The following is a 15,643-nucleotide window of genomic DNA, read 5'->3' as shown; positions in this document are numbered from 1 at the left end:
TCAACTCCCACCTCCGGGAGAGCTTTGACCAGATTCCGGGGGGTGTTGGAGACATAGAGTCCGAGTGGACCATGTTCTCGGTATTTATTGTCGATGCTGCTGCCCGTAGCTGTGGCCGTAAGGTCTGCGGTGCCTGTCGCGGCGGCAATCCCTGAACCCAGTGGTGGACACCGGCAGTAAGGGATGCTGTCAAGCTGAAGAAGGAGTCCTATCGGCCGTGGTTGGCTTGTGGGACTCCTGAGGCGGCTGACGGGTACCGTGAGGCCAAGCGTGCTGCGGCCCGGGCTGTGGCAGAGGCAAAAACCCGGGCCTGGGAGGAGTTCGGTGAGGCCATGGAGAAGGACTACCAGTTGGCCTCGAAGCGATTCTGGCAAACCGTCCGGCGCCTCGGGAGGGGGAAGCAGTTCTTCGCCAACACTGTATATATTGGGGGTGGGAGGCTGCTGCCCTCGACTGGGGACATTATCGGGTGGTGGAAGGAGTACTTCGAGGATCTCCTCAATCCTGCCATCAACCATTCCCTGGTGGAAACAGAGGCTGGGGACTCGGGGCTGGACTCTTTCATCACCCAGGCTGAAGTCACAGAGGTGGTTAAAAAGCTCCGCGGTGGCAGGGCTTCGGGGGTGGATGAGATCTGCCCTGAGTACCTCAAGTCTCTGGATGTTGTGGGGCTGTCATGGTTGACACGCCTCTTCAACATTGCATGGCGGTCAGGGACAGTGCCTCTGGACTGGCAGACTGGGGGGGACCCGAGGGTGTGTTCCAACTACAGGGGGATTGCGCAACCAAGGAGGCTGAGGAGTGCGCCAGGGTATTGGAGAGGAGAGTCCGGCCGATAGTCGAACCTCGGCTTCAGGAGGAGCAGTATGGTTTTCGTCCCGGCCGTGGAACACTGGACCAGCTCTATACCCTCTACAGGGTACTCGAGGGTTCATGGGAGTTTGCCCAACCGGTTCACATGTGTTTTGTGGATCTGGAGAATGCATTCGACTGTGTCCCACGTGATGCCCTGTGGGGGGTGCTCCAGGAGTAAGGAATCCCTGTACGAGCAGAGCAGGAGTTTGGTCCGCATTGCCGGCACTAAGTCGGACCTGTTCCCAGTGCATGTTGGACTACGGCAGGGTTGCCTTTTGTCACCGGTCCTGTTAATAACTTTTATGGACAGGATTTCTAGATGCAGCCAAGGGCCAGAGGGGGTCTGGTTTGGGGACCAGTGGATTTCGTCTCTTCTTTTTGCAGATGGCATGGTCCTGCTGGCCCTCTCTAGCCACGACCTACAGCGTGCGCTGTGGCGGTTCGCAGCCGAGTGTGAAGCGGCTGGGATGAAGATTAGCTCCTCCAAGTCAGAGGCCATGGTACTCGACCGGAAAGGGTAGCTTGTCCTCTTCAGGTTGGAGGGGAGTTCCTGCCTCAAGTGGAGGAGTTCAAGTATCATGGGGTCTTATTCACGATTGAGTGAAGAATGGAGCGAGAGATAGACAGACGGATCGGTGCGGCTGCCGCAGTAATGGGGGCACTGTGCCGGTCCGTTGTGGTGAAGAGAGAACTGAGGCGAAAAGCGAAGCTCTCGATTTACCGGTCGGTCTATGTTCCTGCCCTCACCTATGGCCATGAACTTTGGGTCATGACCGATAGAACGAGATCCCGGATACAAGCGACTGAAATGAGCTTTCTCCGTAGGGTGGCCGGGCACTCCCTTAGAGATAGGGTGAGGTCATCTGGGAGGGGCCTGAAGTAGAGCCGCTGCTCCTCCACATCGAGAGGAGCCAGTTGAGGTGGCTCGGGCATCTATACTGGATGCCTCCTGGACGCCTTCCTCGGGAGGTGTTCTAGGCACGTCCCACCGGGAGGAGGCCCAGGGGACGGCCCAGGACACGCTGGAGGGACTATGTCTCTCGGCTGGCCTGGGAATGCCTTGGGCTCCCCCCGGAGGAGCTGGCGGAGGTGTCTGGGGAGAGGGACGTCTCTGCTGAGTCTGCTGCCCCCGCGACCCAGTCCCGGATAAGCGAAAGACTACGAGTACGAGGTTTAATTACAGCTACCTTAAAAGCCTGTGGTACATATCCATTTACTAAGGATAGGTTAATCATATCTAAAATGGGGCTGGTAATCAGAAGAAACACTTCCTTAAATAATTTGGTTGGGATTGGGTCTAACATAAAAGTTGAAGGTTTAGATGAAGCTAATATTTCTGATAACTCAGGGAGCTCCACAGGATCAAAGCAGTCCAAACACAGATCAGGTTCTACAGTTACTTCCATTGTTGTCTCACTTGCTGAGGATGAAGTAATCATCTTCGGGAGTATGTCCAAGATTTTATTTTTAATAGAATCTATTTTATTTTGGAAGAATCCCATAAAGTCATGACTGCTGAGAGCTAAGGGAATGGATGGCTCAACAGAGCTATGACTCTGTGTAAGTTTAGCAACTGTACTAAAGAGAAACCTAGGATTATTATTGTTCTCTTCACCTAGAATCCTCGAGGTGTGTAGAGCGCCATTTTCTCTCCAATTTTCTAACATTGTGCTTTAAAGTACACAGCTCTGATTTAAGCCATGGAGCCAGCCTCCTATGAATAATTACCTTCTTTTTCAAGGGGGGCTGCATTGTCTAATGATGAAGTAACACTGAACAAGAGAATCAATTTGTGAAGGGGCAGAAACAGAATTATTGCCCTCTATTGTGCTTTTCTGTGATAATGAGGAAATCAAAAGTGGAACAGATTCTTTAAAGGTTGTTACAGCATTGTCTGATAATGATCTACTATAATGAAATTTTCTTTCAGGTGTGGAGTACTCAATTAAATTAAACTCAAAGGTTATTAAAAAATGGTCAGACAGGACAGGGTTATGAGAAAATATTGTTATGTCTTTACACTCAATGCCATATGTCAGCACAAAGTCCAGAGAATGAAGACAAAGGTGGGTAGGTTTGTTAATGTTTTGAGCAAAGCCAATTGAGTCTAAGAAAGCATTAAAGGCTATATTTAAGCTATCATTTCAGTGTCAACATGAATGTTAAAATCCCCCACTATAATAACCTTATCTGTATTTAACACTAAATCAGATAAAAGGTCTGAAAACTGATTGAGAATAAGGGCCTGGTGAACGGTACAAAACAACAAACAGAAGTGGTTTTAGTGCTTTGCAATTTGGATGAGGAAAACTAAGGATTAAATATTCAAAAGAGTTGTAGCTATTGATTGGTCTGGGACTAGTCAATAAATCGGACTGAAAGATGGTTGCTACTCCTCCTCCTCGCCCAGTAATTCGAGGAATGTGAAAATTTAAATAATTTGTAGGAGTTGACTCATTTATAGTAACATAATCCTCTTGCTGCAGCCAGGTTTCTATGAGGCAAAATAAATCAATCTGATTGTCACAAATCAGTTCACTAACTAGCAAAGTCTTTGAAGAGAGAGATCTTATGTTCAGTAAGCCACATTTAATTGTTTTATTTTTCTTTTCGGTCTGAGTTGTGTTTATTTTTATTAGATTTTCCCGATTTCCTCGTTTTAGATTATTTTTTAATCTATTCAATTTTGGCCATGGGCGAGACACTGTCTTAATAGGGTAATGGCTGGGTAGCAGTATAGAAGCTGCAGAGAGGAGTGTTAAACTACGACCCTGCTTCCTGGTCTGAACCCTGGGTTGTCAGTCAGAGTTTTGGAGAACTAATAAATTCGGCCAGATTCCTAGAAAGAAGAGCTGCTCCATCCAAAGTGGGATGGATGCCGTCTCTCTGGATCAGACCAGGTTTTCCCCAAAATGTTCGCCAGTTATCAATGTAGCCCACATTGTTTTCTGGACACCACCTAGACAGCCAGGGGTTGAATGACAGCATGCGGCTAAATAAGTCGTCACTGGTCAGATCGGCGAGGGGACCAGAGAAAATTATGGAGTCCGACATTGTTTTGGCAAACTTACACACCGAAGCAACACTAACTTTGGTGACCTCCGACTGACGTAACCGGGTGTCATTACCGCCAGCGTGAATAACAATCTTACTGTATTTACGCTTATCCTTAGCCAGCAGAGAGAGAAACAGCAGAACAGGTAGCCATGGTGGAGCTAAAGCTAACACTAAGCTAGCGACCCCTTACCACTACTAGAAGAACCGTGTAAGACATGGAGAGTCCCCAAACATTAAATACAGCAACAGAAAGTATGTGTTTTAACTTGCTTATGTATTAGAACAAGTAAGCGATATCACAGCAGAGAGAAATCAGATCAAACGAGAGAGCCTTCACCCACCAAACAATCCACCGAGCGCAACAGCAAAAACAGGAAGTGACGAATACGCCTTACCACGCCTGTCCAGCATAGGAGCATCAACTCACATTCCTACAGCAGAACATGAGCCTCAAGGCAACTGAAGGCAATTTTCATTTTACAAATAATATACTAATAATAATGGGGATTTTTTTTTCCCTATCACTGTGGTGCCATAGTTCTTGAGTAGATTGGTTTATGTTTAAGGCCAATTATCTGCTTCACTTAGATCTTTGCACTGCCAGTTCAAAAGTTATACAGTGGTTTATCTTGTCTATTCCCTTGGATGTCGTTTTTCAGGGGTCTTTTCTTGTATTAAATCCACAGTAGAAAAGTAAAAAAGTATTATTTTAAGATTTGCCCATCTAATCTCTAACTGGGGCAGAGACATCGATCATCACCCAGTGAGGTGCACTCAGTCTTTGTTCACAGTAACGGTTTATGTCATGCTTTCTTGCCTTGCAAGTATGTACCTGCAGCCTCTGACTGTGCAGACCAGCTCTGCAGTGTCAGAGTTAACCCCTTTGCAAATCATCAGCAGAACCTGGGACAACACCCTCCCTTTTCCCTGGGCCACAAGACTGCCAGGTTTCGCCTGCTGTTGTAGGTTTCGGTCGCCGTTTGGCAGAAATGCTGGGACAAGCTGGTTCCTGCTCTATTATCAGAGACAAGTCCTGAAAATGTGCTTTTGTGAAAATGGCACTTAGTGACTTGGGGGCACATACAAACAGTTGTGTTAATGCAAAGTTGCAACTTGCATGAAAAAACCTGTTCCCCTGTAGCATTTTGAATATATTTTTCTCAGTGTTACTTTAGGTTTAGATGTTGTACAGAGCTGGTTTGTGTTTCCAAGCCCTCTGGGGCCAGAGCAGGTCTTTAAGGCAAACTGATGCAGTTGGTAAATCACCATGCCTCGCTCTGGCTGTTTGGAGTTGGGGTACATGCTAGAAAAGTAAACAAGGTCAGCAGCCGTTTCTTTTCTCAGCCTGTCACTGCCGTGTATATGTAAGCAACCCCCCACCCACACCGCATTCTCGCACACACTCCCTCAAATTTTCAGATAATGTAGTGTGAAGGGATTTAGTGTGAATAGATAAAACTTCTTATGTTGTTCAAGAGTCATGGGTAATGATACTGATGGTGTTGAACCTATAAACTGTGAGGCACCTGAGTTTGTAATGGTCTGTCTCTGGTTTCAGAAGAGTGTGTTAAATCTGTATGATTGTTTCACATATAATTACATTTTTCCACAGTGCCTTGCTGATCACAGCTGTGTTTGATCGAAATGTCAACTGCCGCAGAGCTGCCTCTGTAAGTTCTCTCCAATAAAATTTATTAGACTGCTTTTCTAATGATCCTGAACGACAAAACTTGATTTTGTGTCTCTTCATCTCAGGCTGCCTTCCAGGAGAATGTCGGCAGACAGGTTTGTGACTGAAGCTTTGGCGACCTGAACATTATGACATTATAACAGTACTAGCCTTATTTGACATTTATTTGTTAGCAGATATACAGTTCATGCTCAAACTTGCCTCATGACGAAAATATTTTCAAGAAAATGGCCTTCTAGTGTAGCTACAGGGCACCTTCAAACACGGAAGGTGCCAGTACACCTCGGGACCTCTTTAGATTTGTCATTACTTGAATAAGGAACGCTGCCACTATGGCTGTCATCTCAAATGTAGCTGGGTTTTGTTGCAACACAGACTTCTTAAGGTAATGTTCTGAAAATGCTCCATGCTTTTTTTTTTTCCCCATTAGGGCACCTTCCCTCATGGTATTGACATCTTGACAGCAGCAGACTACTTTTCTGTGGGAAATATCAGCAACTGCTATCTGAACATTAGGTGAGAACAGTGTTGATCCATAAATGCTGAGGTTTTGTTTCTGTTCATTACAAGCTGTTCTAGTGCACAACACCACACTGTTATATGCATTACCCTATAGTTGCAGATGGTCACAACATTGATATATTTCAAGTGTTTATTTCTGTCAATGTTGAGGATTTTGGATTAAAGTTAATGAAACCCCATGATGCATTTTCTGTGGAAATTAGAAAACGAAATATAAAAAATTAAAACATATCGCGAAATGTCTGCCTACTGAAAAGTATGCATATTTATTGCACAGTTTATGCATTCAGTACTTGATCATGCCATGTTTTGCATGAATTATTGCATCAGTGCAGGGTGGCATGGAGGAGATCAGCCCTTGGCTCTGCTGAGTTGCCAGCAACTACCCAGGTTGATCTAATGGCAGTCTACAACTCGTCTGCATTGTTTGGTCTGGTGTCTCTCATCTTCCTCTTGACAATCCCCCCTAGATTAATCGTCACTGACTGTAGAAACTTCACACTAGACTTCAAGCAGTGTGGATTCTGTGCCTCTCCACTCTACCTTCGCATTCTTGTACCTCAATGTCCAAATAAAATGTAAAATACATTTTTGATTCTAAACAGGACTTTGATTTACTGAGAATAAACGCAGTTATTTTTCTCTTGAGCCCAGATAACACGCTTTAACATTGTCTGTGGTTCGGGTTGGCTCAACACAAAGAATGCAACATTTGTCACCCATGCTTTTTGAATCCCTTCTTGAACACTTTAATTAGTTTAGCTTCAAAATCCCCTCAAGACTGTGTTCACCCCTGTTGCTTTTGTATCTTTCTTCCCCCCACATTGTTTTCCTTTCACTCAATTTTCCAATGATTTAATGGAATGCATCACTCTGGGAACAGCTTCCTTTAGCAATGATCTATTGTGGCTTATCCTCCTGGTGGACAACCATCAAGTCAGCATCTTCCCCAGGATTATGTATGCCTAAACATGGCTATAACATTTCTGCATCAAAAATCCTTTTTTATTGGTCTAAAAATTTCATTCAAATTTTCTGAGAAATTGCATTTTGGGTTTTCATTATTGTCAAAACAATAACAGAAATAAATGCTTGAAATATATCAATGTCTGTGCAATTAATCTGTATAGGTTATATTTTTTTTATGAAATGTAAGAAGTAAATTAACTTTTTGATGATCCTCAAATTTATTGGCATGGACCCATAATGACATATATTATAGCAAACAAATGAAAGTAGTCCGCACTGTAACTGAACCCTGGAGCTTTGTCACAAACAGAGCCGAGCAAACATCACCACATTGTTGGTATAGAAATAGGTTAGCCTTAGGGTATGACTGAACACAGAGGCATATATAAAAAAAGATGAGTCTAATAGATTTTTCTGTTTTTAAGATATTATTGAGACATGTCACAAATGACTCTCATTGTTGGGATATCTTAACACTTTGTTGTTTCTGCTTTCAAAGTGTCTACATAGCTAGTTTTCCAGAGTACACCAAATCCATCATCGACCATTTGATATCCAGAAAGATCAACCACTGGGACAGGTAAGCACCTTTACCATTTCTTAGTAAAACCATTATGATGATGGTTTAGATTCTGATATCTTAGGAAACACTGGTTGCTTTGTTTTGTTTTGTTTTGCAGTGCGATCCGAGAGCTTGCCACAAAAGCACTCCACAATCTGACGCCTCAAGCACCCGATTATATGGCAACAACAGGTAAAATATGTCGCCTTACTTGTCCATCAGCCAGTGTTAAGCTTTCAGTTAAATAGGCCTGAAGAAAAAAATGTTTTTTTTAAAGAGTTGTGAGTAAAGATGGTGCTCTCTTTAAACTTTATTGTTTCAGTTTTGCCACAGCTGTTGACCGCAGCGGTGGCTGTTGATCTCCACGGTCGTCATGGAGCCATTCTTGCATGTGGAGAAATCACATATGCTTTGTACAAAGTCGCACTTCTGACCAACAGGTAGACTTGAAATATATGAAGAAACGTGGTTAAAAATAAATAAACCAGGTTTTTATGCAACGTAACAAGCTTCTCAGTATCATTAAAAAGAGAATAAGGTGAGTAATAATGCTTTCTTTAATAGGAGTGTGATGGATATCATTTCTCCAGAAAGTGTGGATGCACTGAAGAACATTCACAATGTGGTAAGTTCCTAGTAGCACTTGCTGTCTATAAATTGTGGTCCGGCTGTCTGATGTAACTGATTGAAATTTGCTGACACTTTCAGCTTCATGAAAGAAAACAATACAGGTAAGCAGAAATGACCTGTTCAACTTTTTTGCTTGCAACATTGTAAAATAACTAAATGTTTTTCCATATAAATCATTTTTATTTCCACAGGGGCTTCGGTGGAGGGCTAATGAGACCAGCAAGTAGGTTAAAAATGTATTCAATGCACCTAAAGAAGATATTGCAGAAATTAATAAATAAACCTGATATATATTTCTTCCACTTTTTTACTTAGTTTGTAGTCTTATAGAAAAGTTGTCCCTGTCTAAAATGCCTTTCAAGGACGACCCCATAATTAGTAAGTAAACTGAAGGACAGATTTAGTTTTATAGTAGTTTTTTTATTCAAAGCTAAAGGTTTCTGATATGTTTTAGCTGGGTGGCAGTGTCTAATCGATGACACCATAAAGAGTCTTCATCTCTTTTCAAGTGGACCAAAGATGAACATTGTTGTAAGTTAGGTTTGACTCATTTCCAAATATATAAAGCCATACTTCAGTGCAAATATCTGTAAATATACATCTTGTACGGTAATTTAAAAATTTCTACAGATAGAAAAGACTGTAATTGTTTGGGCCTTTACAGCATTGAGCTTTCTTTCCTTCAATCTGCAGGTTGCCGTAGTAACAGCCTTATCCGCCTTGTGTGAGGAGTACTACCAGGACAAAACAAACCAGGCTGACGCACAAATACAAGGTGGGTTTCCTTGTTGTTTTTCCTGTAGACCTTAAATAAAAACATTTAATGTTTTATCTGCCCACTGCAGTTTTATGACAGTCATTCATGTCCGCATGCTTAGATGTGCTCATATCCCAGTACCTCGATGGGCTGAAGAGTTCCCAGGTGCTCACTCGTTGCGGATCTGCTCGCGCCCTCGGCTGTCTGCCGGGATTTATGGTCCACAGCAAATTGAAGCAGGTGGGGGGGTTTAAATATGTGTACATATTCAAGTTTGTTTATATTTCCTCGATAAACGTTGATTTTGTGTTTTTTTTTTTTCTGTCTTAGATCTTTGAAGGCCTTCAGCATATGTGTGCAGTCAGCCAGAAGGAGGGGAATTTCACGGAGGCAAGGAGAGATGCAGTCAGATCAGTAGCTCAGTGAGTGTTCTTAAGCATTTTGCCTTATGTTGCAGGTTTATCATACAAAGGTACCTTCTGTTTGAGAACACATAGCTCTGTCAACACTAATACCAAAGTAAACTGAGGACTGACTCTACCAGAAGGACCAGAAAGGCATATCCATCCATCCATTATTCAGAGATTATTTTACATATTTCCTCTAAAGTCAATTTCTTTTTAAATCTACCCCATTCACCTTCTCTTTCTGGTTTTCATATTTTCATTTTGGATCACTTTGTGAACTTGTTTCATCTTTCTTGTCAGGGTCTTTATGAAGGCAGGAGTTTGTCGCCACGGCTGCCCTGACTCCGTCCTCTGCTCTGAGAATATCGCTGAGGTGTATGGCGTTCTTCTCAGCAGCCTCAACGACTATACAACAGACAGCAGAGGGGACGTAGGGGCCTGGTGAGTTCTGTAATCTGCGGGTTGGTCTCCTGCCTGAGGCTTCTGGTGGTTTTTTCCTGACAAAAATACATTTCTCTCATGTAGCTTCAGGCCATGCTTGGCGACTTGGGGAATGTCACCTGGCTTGTCACTTGCCTTTACAATAAGGGATGGGCTCCCTTTCTAAAGCTGTCTAGTAGTAATTTTCTTTGCTTTCTTTTGTTTCATTTCCTCCTGCTTCTTCTCACATTTAATCCTCCTGCTGGTTTTGGAGCACAGCTTCCTCAAACAGTCCAGACATTTTTGAAGTTAAACTTAGTCATGGTGCAATCTTCAAATGTGTCATGCTTCCATTCATTAGGCTTGACTTACTTTTTGGGTGCCTCCTTTTTCTTTGATCCTCAATGAAATCAGAGGTAATTTGTACATTTGCTCCATGAGCTTAAGGGAAATCAACATCAACACCTCAATTTTACTTCAAAAGTTAACTCTTTGCTCTCTTTGTCAGGGTAAGAGAGGCAGCAATGACAAGTCTAAAGGAACTCACTTTGATGGTGGCCAACAGTGCTCCAGAGATCCTTTCACCAAACCTGTGGGTAGTATTCTCAAAATGTTCAACAGCTTCTCCTTTTTTCTACTCCTTGCCTTTACATCCTCATTTATTTTGACTTGTTTTTGAAGGCATTGCTTACTGAAACTAGGTGAAATGACAGTTTCTTAATTTCTGCTAGGTCTTAAGGAACTGTCTTTATTATATTATCTGGCTTGTATACAGGGTGAAGTCTATGATGTGCTGCCTGGCCCAACAGGCTGCAGAGAAGATTGACCACTACAGAGCCCATGCTGGAAACATCTTCCTGCACCTCCTTCACAACACCGAGCCTGTAGTACCTCACATCCCCCACAAGGTGGAACTGTTGAGCATCTTTCCTGTGTGAGTGACTCAAGTATTTTAATATTTTTATATTTCCAGCAGCATTACAAATTTTAACAAGTTCGGAAATACTGTTTTTTTTTTTTTTTTTTTAAATGGGCTTTGGTTACTTTGGCAAAAACAGTCCGATGTAAAGACAGTCTTTGGTTATCTTTACGTTTGTTTGGTTTCTCTTCCAGTGAGACCATAACCAGCCTAAACTGGAATGCCCCATCCCAGGCTTTCAAGTACATCGCACAGCTGCTTGGATTGCCTGAGTATCAGTACCACACCCTGCTGGGGCTCTCTGTGTCAGTGGGAGGGATCACGGAGTCCACAGTAAGTGGAAGAAGAAGAGAAATTGTCATATCACAGCAGTATAAAGAACAGATTGGCACTAAATGATGTGTAGGGAAATATTTTATTCCTTTGCAACACTCCAGAGACTTTCACAATCTTTGCCATGGAGCACTGAAGCTCTATGTTACGCCTACCTGCACTAAGGGACGGTTTGCCATTATTTTGACACTCAATTTTGTCTGTTCAAGCTCCCCCATTTAACTTATAATTTGGATTTAGTGGGTGCCAGTTATTTTCATGTCAAGGGCATAAACAAAACAGTTGATACAGTAAACCTGATTAAAGCAAACAAAACATCTGGATACACAAAACTGAGATGTTTCTAGGTTTTGTTTTTGTTTAAAATACAGAAATAAGTGGTTGAGGTATTTATTAATTAATGGTGTGTAACAAATACATAATTAGTTTATTTTAATTCAAAAATATAGATTTCATAGTTCAGCATCAACAAATGTAGCCAATAATGCTTTAGTGTTAGTTTGTTGTTTTTTTATTCAGGATGTGTGACCAACAGGGGGAGCAGTTTGTCTATTATTGTCCTCTGTGCAACACCTGCTTTTCAGCGTATTCTCAGAATCTCACAGATCAGTTGTTGTTGCTCTTCTGCAACATTTTAAACTATTAACCTTTGCATAGCAACCAGACGTGAAACATTGATTCATTCTTCATTTGTTCTCTATGCAAACAAAGAAACAATTCTCATGGTTTTAATCTGTGGTTTGTACTAAACGTATGCCTGCTAAAACTCCTCTGCAGCCTTTTTTTTTACGCGACATCTCTCAGGAGGTTCAGCTTTGGCTCATAACTGAGGTTAATCGAACTCTATTTTCTCTCCCACTGCGATTTAACCTGTTAAAACCAGACATTCAGAAGAGGTCCAGGCTGCAAGGATTTGAGGTTATTTTTAACTTTGAATGTTTATAGACCAAATAAAGAAAATACATTTAAATCCTGCAATAACATCAGTGAGGCCCACGAAGTTAAACCACTCTGCCATTGGTGCTTTAAAACGTGCTCCCTCAGAGACCATCCACCTCTGGTCTTGTTTTTATCTCCTGCTCTTATAGTTTTTCTTCTTCTACAGAAACCTCCTCGGAGACGAGAGGCACTGATATATTTTTACAGCATTTAGGAAAAAGGAGTCAAGATTGCTGCAATGTATGGGCCGAGATTATGATTCTCTCACTACTGGCCCATACTCTCGCAAGCCAGAGAAAAATGAGGCATCTGCTTGCTTTCCTGGAATTACTCTGGCATATTTAGATCACACAGTAAAACCTTGTAGAAACAACAGTACAGAAACTGTTTCAACCCCATGAAGGAAAACAATAAGTTTTTAAAAAGTTTTTAACTTTGGCAAAAGGTGTTACAAACACAAAGTCTCAATGTAGCATAAATAGCAGTATTTATAGTGCTCTTCATTTAGCTTATAACAGCAAATTTATTACAGGTCAGGTTTAACTCTTTTTATTTTTAATTTTTTTAGATAATTTTTACTTAATGACCCATTTCTTTTTTATCAGTTTCTACCACCCTCACCTGGATTCTTCTTCTGTTCTGATGATCAGGATGGGGTTTAAATGAACTCCTGCACTCTTCTGCATTTGTTCAGGTTCATCACTCCTCGCAGTCACTCTTTGTCTTCCTGAAAGAGATTCAGAACGACAGCGACGCTCTGACACAGTTTGCACAAACGTTGCTGAGGATCTTTAGGGATAATCTTCACAATGACAGGTACCTGAGCGAGTTAGAAGTGTCATTTTAAGACCTTTTTCTTTCTGTGTGTAACCAAGCCAGCTTAACCTCTGTAATATAACTTAAAATGCTACTTATTGTCTTTTAACCTCAGTTAAATGTATAATATTGTTTCTCTTTTTTTAGAGTATGTGTTCCCTTACTTAAGATGCTCAGTCAGATGCTTGCTAACAGCTTTTTTGAAATCTTCACCACGCAAGAAAAGTGAGTTATTTTTTGGCTTTGTTTATTATAAAACTGTGTATATATACATCTGGGATCACTAACGTTTTTCCTGTCTCTTTGTTTCATAAGTCACCAGGTCTGTGTGGACTTTTTAGTTCTTTGCAAAGAGTTAAGGAAGTCCAGGGATGTAGTCAAGCTACGTGCCTGTGTGGACGTGTAGGTTCCTTCGTGTGCATAAGCCTACAACTAAATCACCAAAGCAGAATGAAGCCTTATTGTTGTTGTTGTTTTCCAGATTCTGTGGACTGATCCAGTTCCAGGGAGACGTGAGGAAGAAAGTTTTGTCCCAGCTGCTGTTGCTGCTCTGCCATCCATTCCCAGTGGTAAGTTCACAGAGCAGAGGTTCACGCCTACACCTGACAGATGTCTATAGACCACCTGCACCCACTGGTTTATCATCACCACATTCACATGCTTCAAATTTCAGCACACTCAAAATGATTGGTGTTTATTTTTAGTCGATGGATTAAATTTTGTGTAGATGGTTGTGGTCCTCCGAAGACTACCGAAGAAAACTAGTAAAACGAGAAATTCGGGTACATTTACATTTGGTTTGTTTACTTGTCCATTAAAGTACAGTATCCCTTTTTAAATAAATGAATAAAAAAATTACATTGAAATTGACGTAGTTTGAGTGGTTCGATTGATATAAAATATGTTTTAAACATTTATAGACCCCATTATCATTATTTTAAACCACTGTTCACACAAATCTGATTATGTATTATTAGTTATTGTGACATTTTAATTTGCTTTTCTTACAACTCCAGATAAGGAAGACCACGTCCAGCGAAATGTATGAGATGCTACTGACCTATGATGACATTACTGATCCAGATGTGCTCGATGATGTCATGACCTTGCTAAGTGACACTGAGTGGTTGGTATCATTTTGTGTTCCCGTTTGTCACATTCAAAACTACTTTATAAATATCTTTTTAGAAAATGCATGTTAATATTGACGTTTTTATCATCCATTCAAGGGAGAGCGACCTCACCACAGTACGGACACACAGGAATCAGCTTTGCGATTGGTTAGGGGTCCCCAGGCCACAGCCAATTACCAAGGTAGCCATTTAAAGTTATTACCATGATTTGCTTCAAAAGATTTGAAATATGTGTCTCTTCAAGATAACCCTGACAACTCTTTTTTTTACTTTACAGGGCCCTGCCCAGGTTTCATGATTACTGGTGGCTGTTAAATCCGGCAGCAGCTCTCTGATAACATCTTAAAGAATTCAAAAAAACAAAAACAAATGACTGAACATGGTGTTCTTCTCTAAATATGTCAGGTAGTCTGTTTATCTCCCAGAAAATCGCACGGCAAGCATTGCAGCCTGTTCAAATAATTGAACATAAATGAAAAAGTAAAGTATATCTGTCACAGTTGCTCCGTTATTGTCGCTGCAGATGCTTACCAATAGCAACCCTTTTCTTTGATGTTGAATTCATAAAACAATAAATGACCTTAAACGTATCGGTAGCAAGTCTTTTGTTTTTTTTTGTCAGTAATACTATTGTTCCACGCTCTATTTAGGCCTCGGTCGAGCTGTTTAGATGTAAGCTGTACCTGGAGCAGCACAGGCATGTGAAATTTAAACTGTACTTTGCAAACACTCCAGGGAAATAGTTACCATTTAAATGTTTTGGCACACGCCGTGGAATGTCACTGAGGCCCCTGCTTCCCCTTAGGGAAGCCAGACCTACTTTTTCTGTGCTGGCGAAGGTGCCAGCGGTTGAAGGAGTCTGAGGCCTGATAGCGGGAGCTTTCGTGGTTGCCTCCAGAACAGAGGCTGTTGTGTCACCATTGGTCTGGGCTTTCTAATTAGTGGCTGATAGTGGCAACATTGTGCCATTCAGTCTCTTCAACAAAGGTGCAATTGTTGCATTATTTTAGAATTTGGTGGTTTTGCTGGCTCGTCATACATAGCAGAAGCTTCTTAAGCTAGTAATCACTATATTGCATTACATTTTACTGCATGGTTCACATAACTCTGTTTAATCCTTTCCCATAGACACTGGCATTTATTTCACTTATGTTTATACTATGTGTTATGTGGTGTGTATCTGAGTAGGGGTATTACCACATACTTGACTTCTAAACATTGGCTTTATGGAAGTATAAACATGGTTGATTATTTTTTTTTGTTATTATTTCTGAGCGAGGAACTTCACAATGTCAAGTCTGATGTCAGATTACAAAACCTGGTGTTATTATTTCACTGTTTATATTCACATGAATTTAAATAAAGTGAGATACTACTTTGTAACCTTACTACAGTGAATTGCGAAAGTATTCATGCCACATAAACTTAAAACAAAAGAGCGACTGTGAACAACTTTGAAGTTTTGCTACAGGTTTTCAAATGTATGGAAGATGGAGATTGGTTAGACTGTATTTTATTTAGGGGCATCAGAGTCAAATGCACACCGCACCATTTCCTTCCATTTCACAATCATGTGTTACTTAGTGTTGGTTTATCACATAAAGTCTTAGTACAAACACTCAAGCTTGTGGTTG

At 41.5% G+C, this 15,643-nt stretch overlaps 1 protein-coding gene across 1 annotated transcript in view; it reads left to right on the top strand.

The window, feature by feature from the left end:
* LOC124862958 (tubulin-specific chaperone D-like) overlaps nt 1-15,397 on the top strand; it is a 38,764-nt gene extending 23,367 nt beyond the window's left edge. The window contains exons 15-39 of the mRNA XM_047357166.1: nt 5,525-5,582; nt 5,668-5,697; nt 6,033-6,118; nt 7,593-7,673; nt 7,774-7,847; nt 7,978-8,095; nt 8,220-8,280; nt 8,364-8,386; nt 8,477-8,508; nt 8,601-8,663; nt 8,740-8,816; nt 8,979-9,060; nt 9,164-9,282; nt 9,373-9,464; nt 9,750-9,890; nt 10,378-10,461; nt 10,645-10,803; nt 10,983-11,121; nt 12,755-12,876; nt 13,024-13,101; nt 13,192-13,278; nt 13,358-13,445; nt 13,893-14,002; nt 14,106-14,190; nt 14,287-15,397. Of these exons, the coding sequence (XP_047213122.1) occupies nt 5,525-5,582; nt 5,668-5,697; nt 6,033-6,118; nt 7,593-7,673; nt 7,774-7,847; nt 7,978-8,095; nt 8,220-8,280; nt 8,364-8,386; nt 8,477-8,508; nt 8,601-8,663; nt 8,740-8,816; nt 8,979-9,060; nt 9,164-9,282; nt 9,373-9,464; nt 9,750-9,890; nt 10,378-10,461; nt 10,645-10,803; nt 10,983-11,121; nt 12,755-12,876; nt 13,024-13,101; nt 13,192-13,278; nt 13,358-13,445; nt 13,893-14,002; nt 14,106-14,190; nt 14,287-14,307 (2,110 nt within the window). The 3' untranslated portion in view covers nt 14,308-15,397. The remainder of the gene's footprint in view (nt 1-5,524; nt 5,583-5,667; nt 5,698-6,032; nt 6,119-7,592; nt 7,674-7,773; nt 7,848-7,977; nt 8,096-8,219; nt 8,281-8,363; nt 8,387-8,476; nt 8,509-8,600; nt 8,664-8,739; nt 8,817-8,978; nt 9,061-9,163; nt 9,283-9,372; nt 9,465-9,749; nt 9,891-10,377; nt 10,462-10,644; nt 10,804-10,982; nt 11,122-12,754; nt 12,877-13,023; nt 13,102-13,191; nt 13,279-13,357; nt 13,446-13,892; nt 14,003-14,105; nt 14,191-14,286) is intronic.
* The last annotated feature ends 246 nt before the right edge of the window (nt 15,398-15,643 follow it).

The sequence above is a fragment of the Girardinichthys multiradiatus genome, chromosome X, assembly GCF_021462225.1.
Source record: "Girardinichthys multiradiatus isolate DD_20200921_A chromosome X, DD_fGirMul_XY1, whole genome shotgun sequence".
Classification (NCBI taxonomy): domain Eukaryota; kingdom Metazoa; phylum Chordata; class Actinopteri; order Cyprinodontiformes; family Goodeidae; genus Girardinichthys; species Girardinichthys multiradiatus.
Note: the sequence above shows the minus strand (reverse complement) of the source record. Positions and strands in the feature narration are given on the sequence as shown.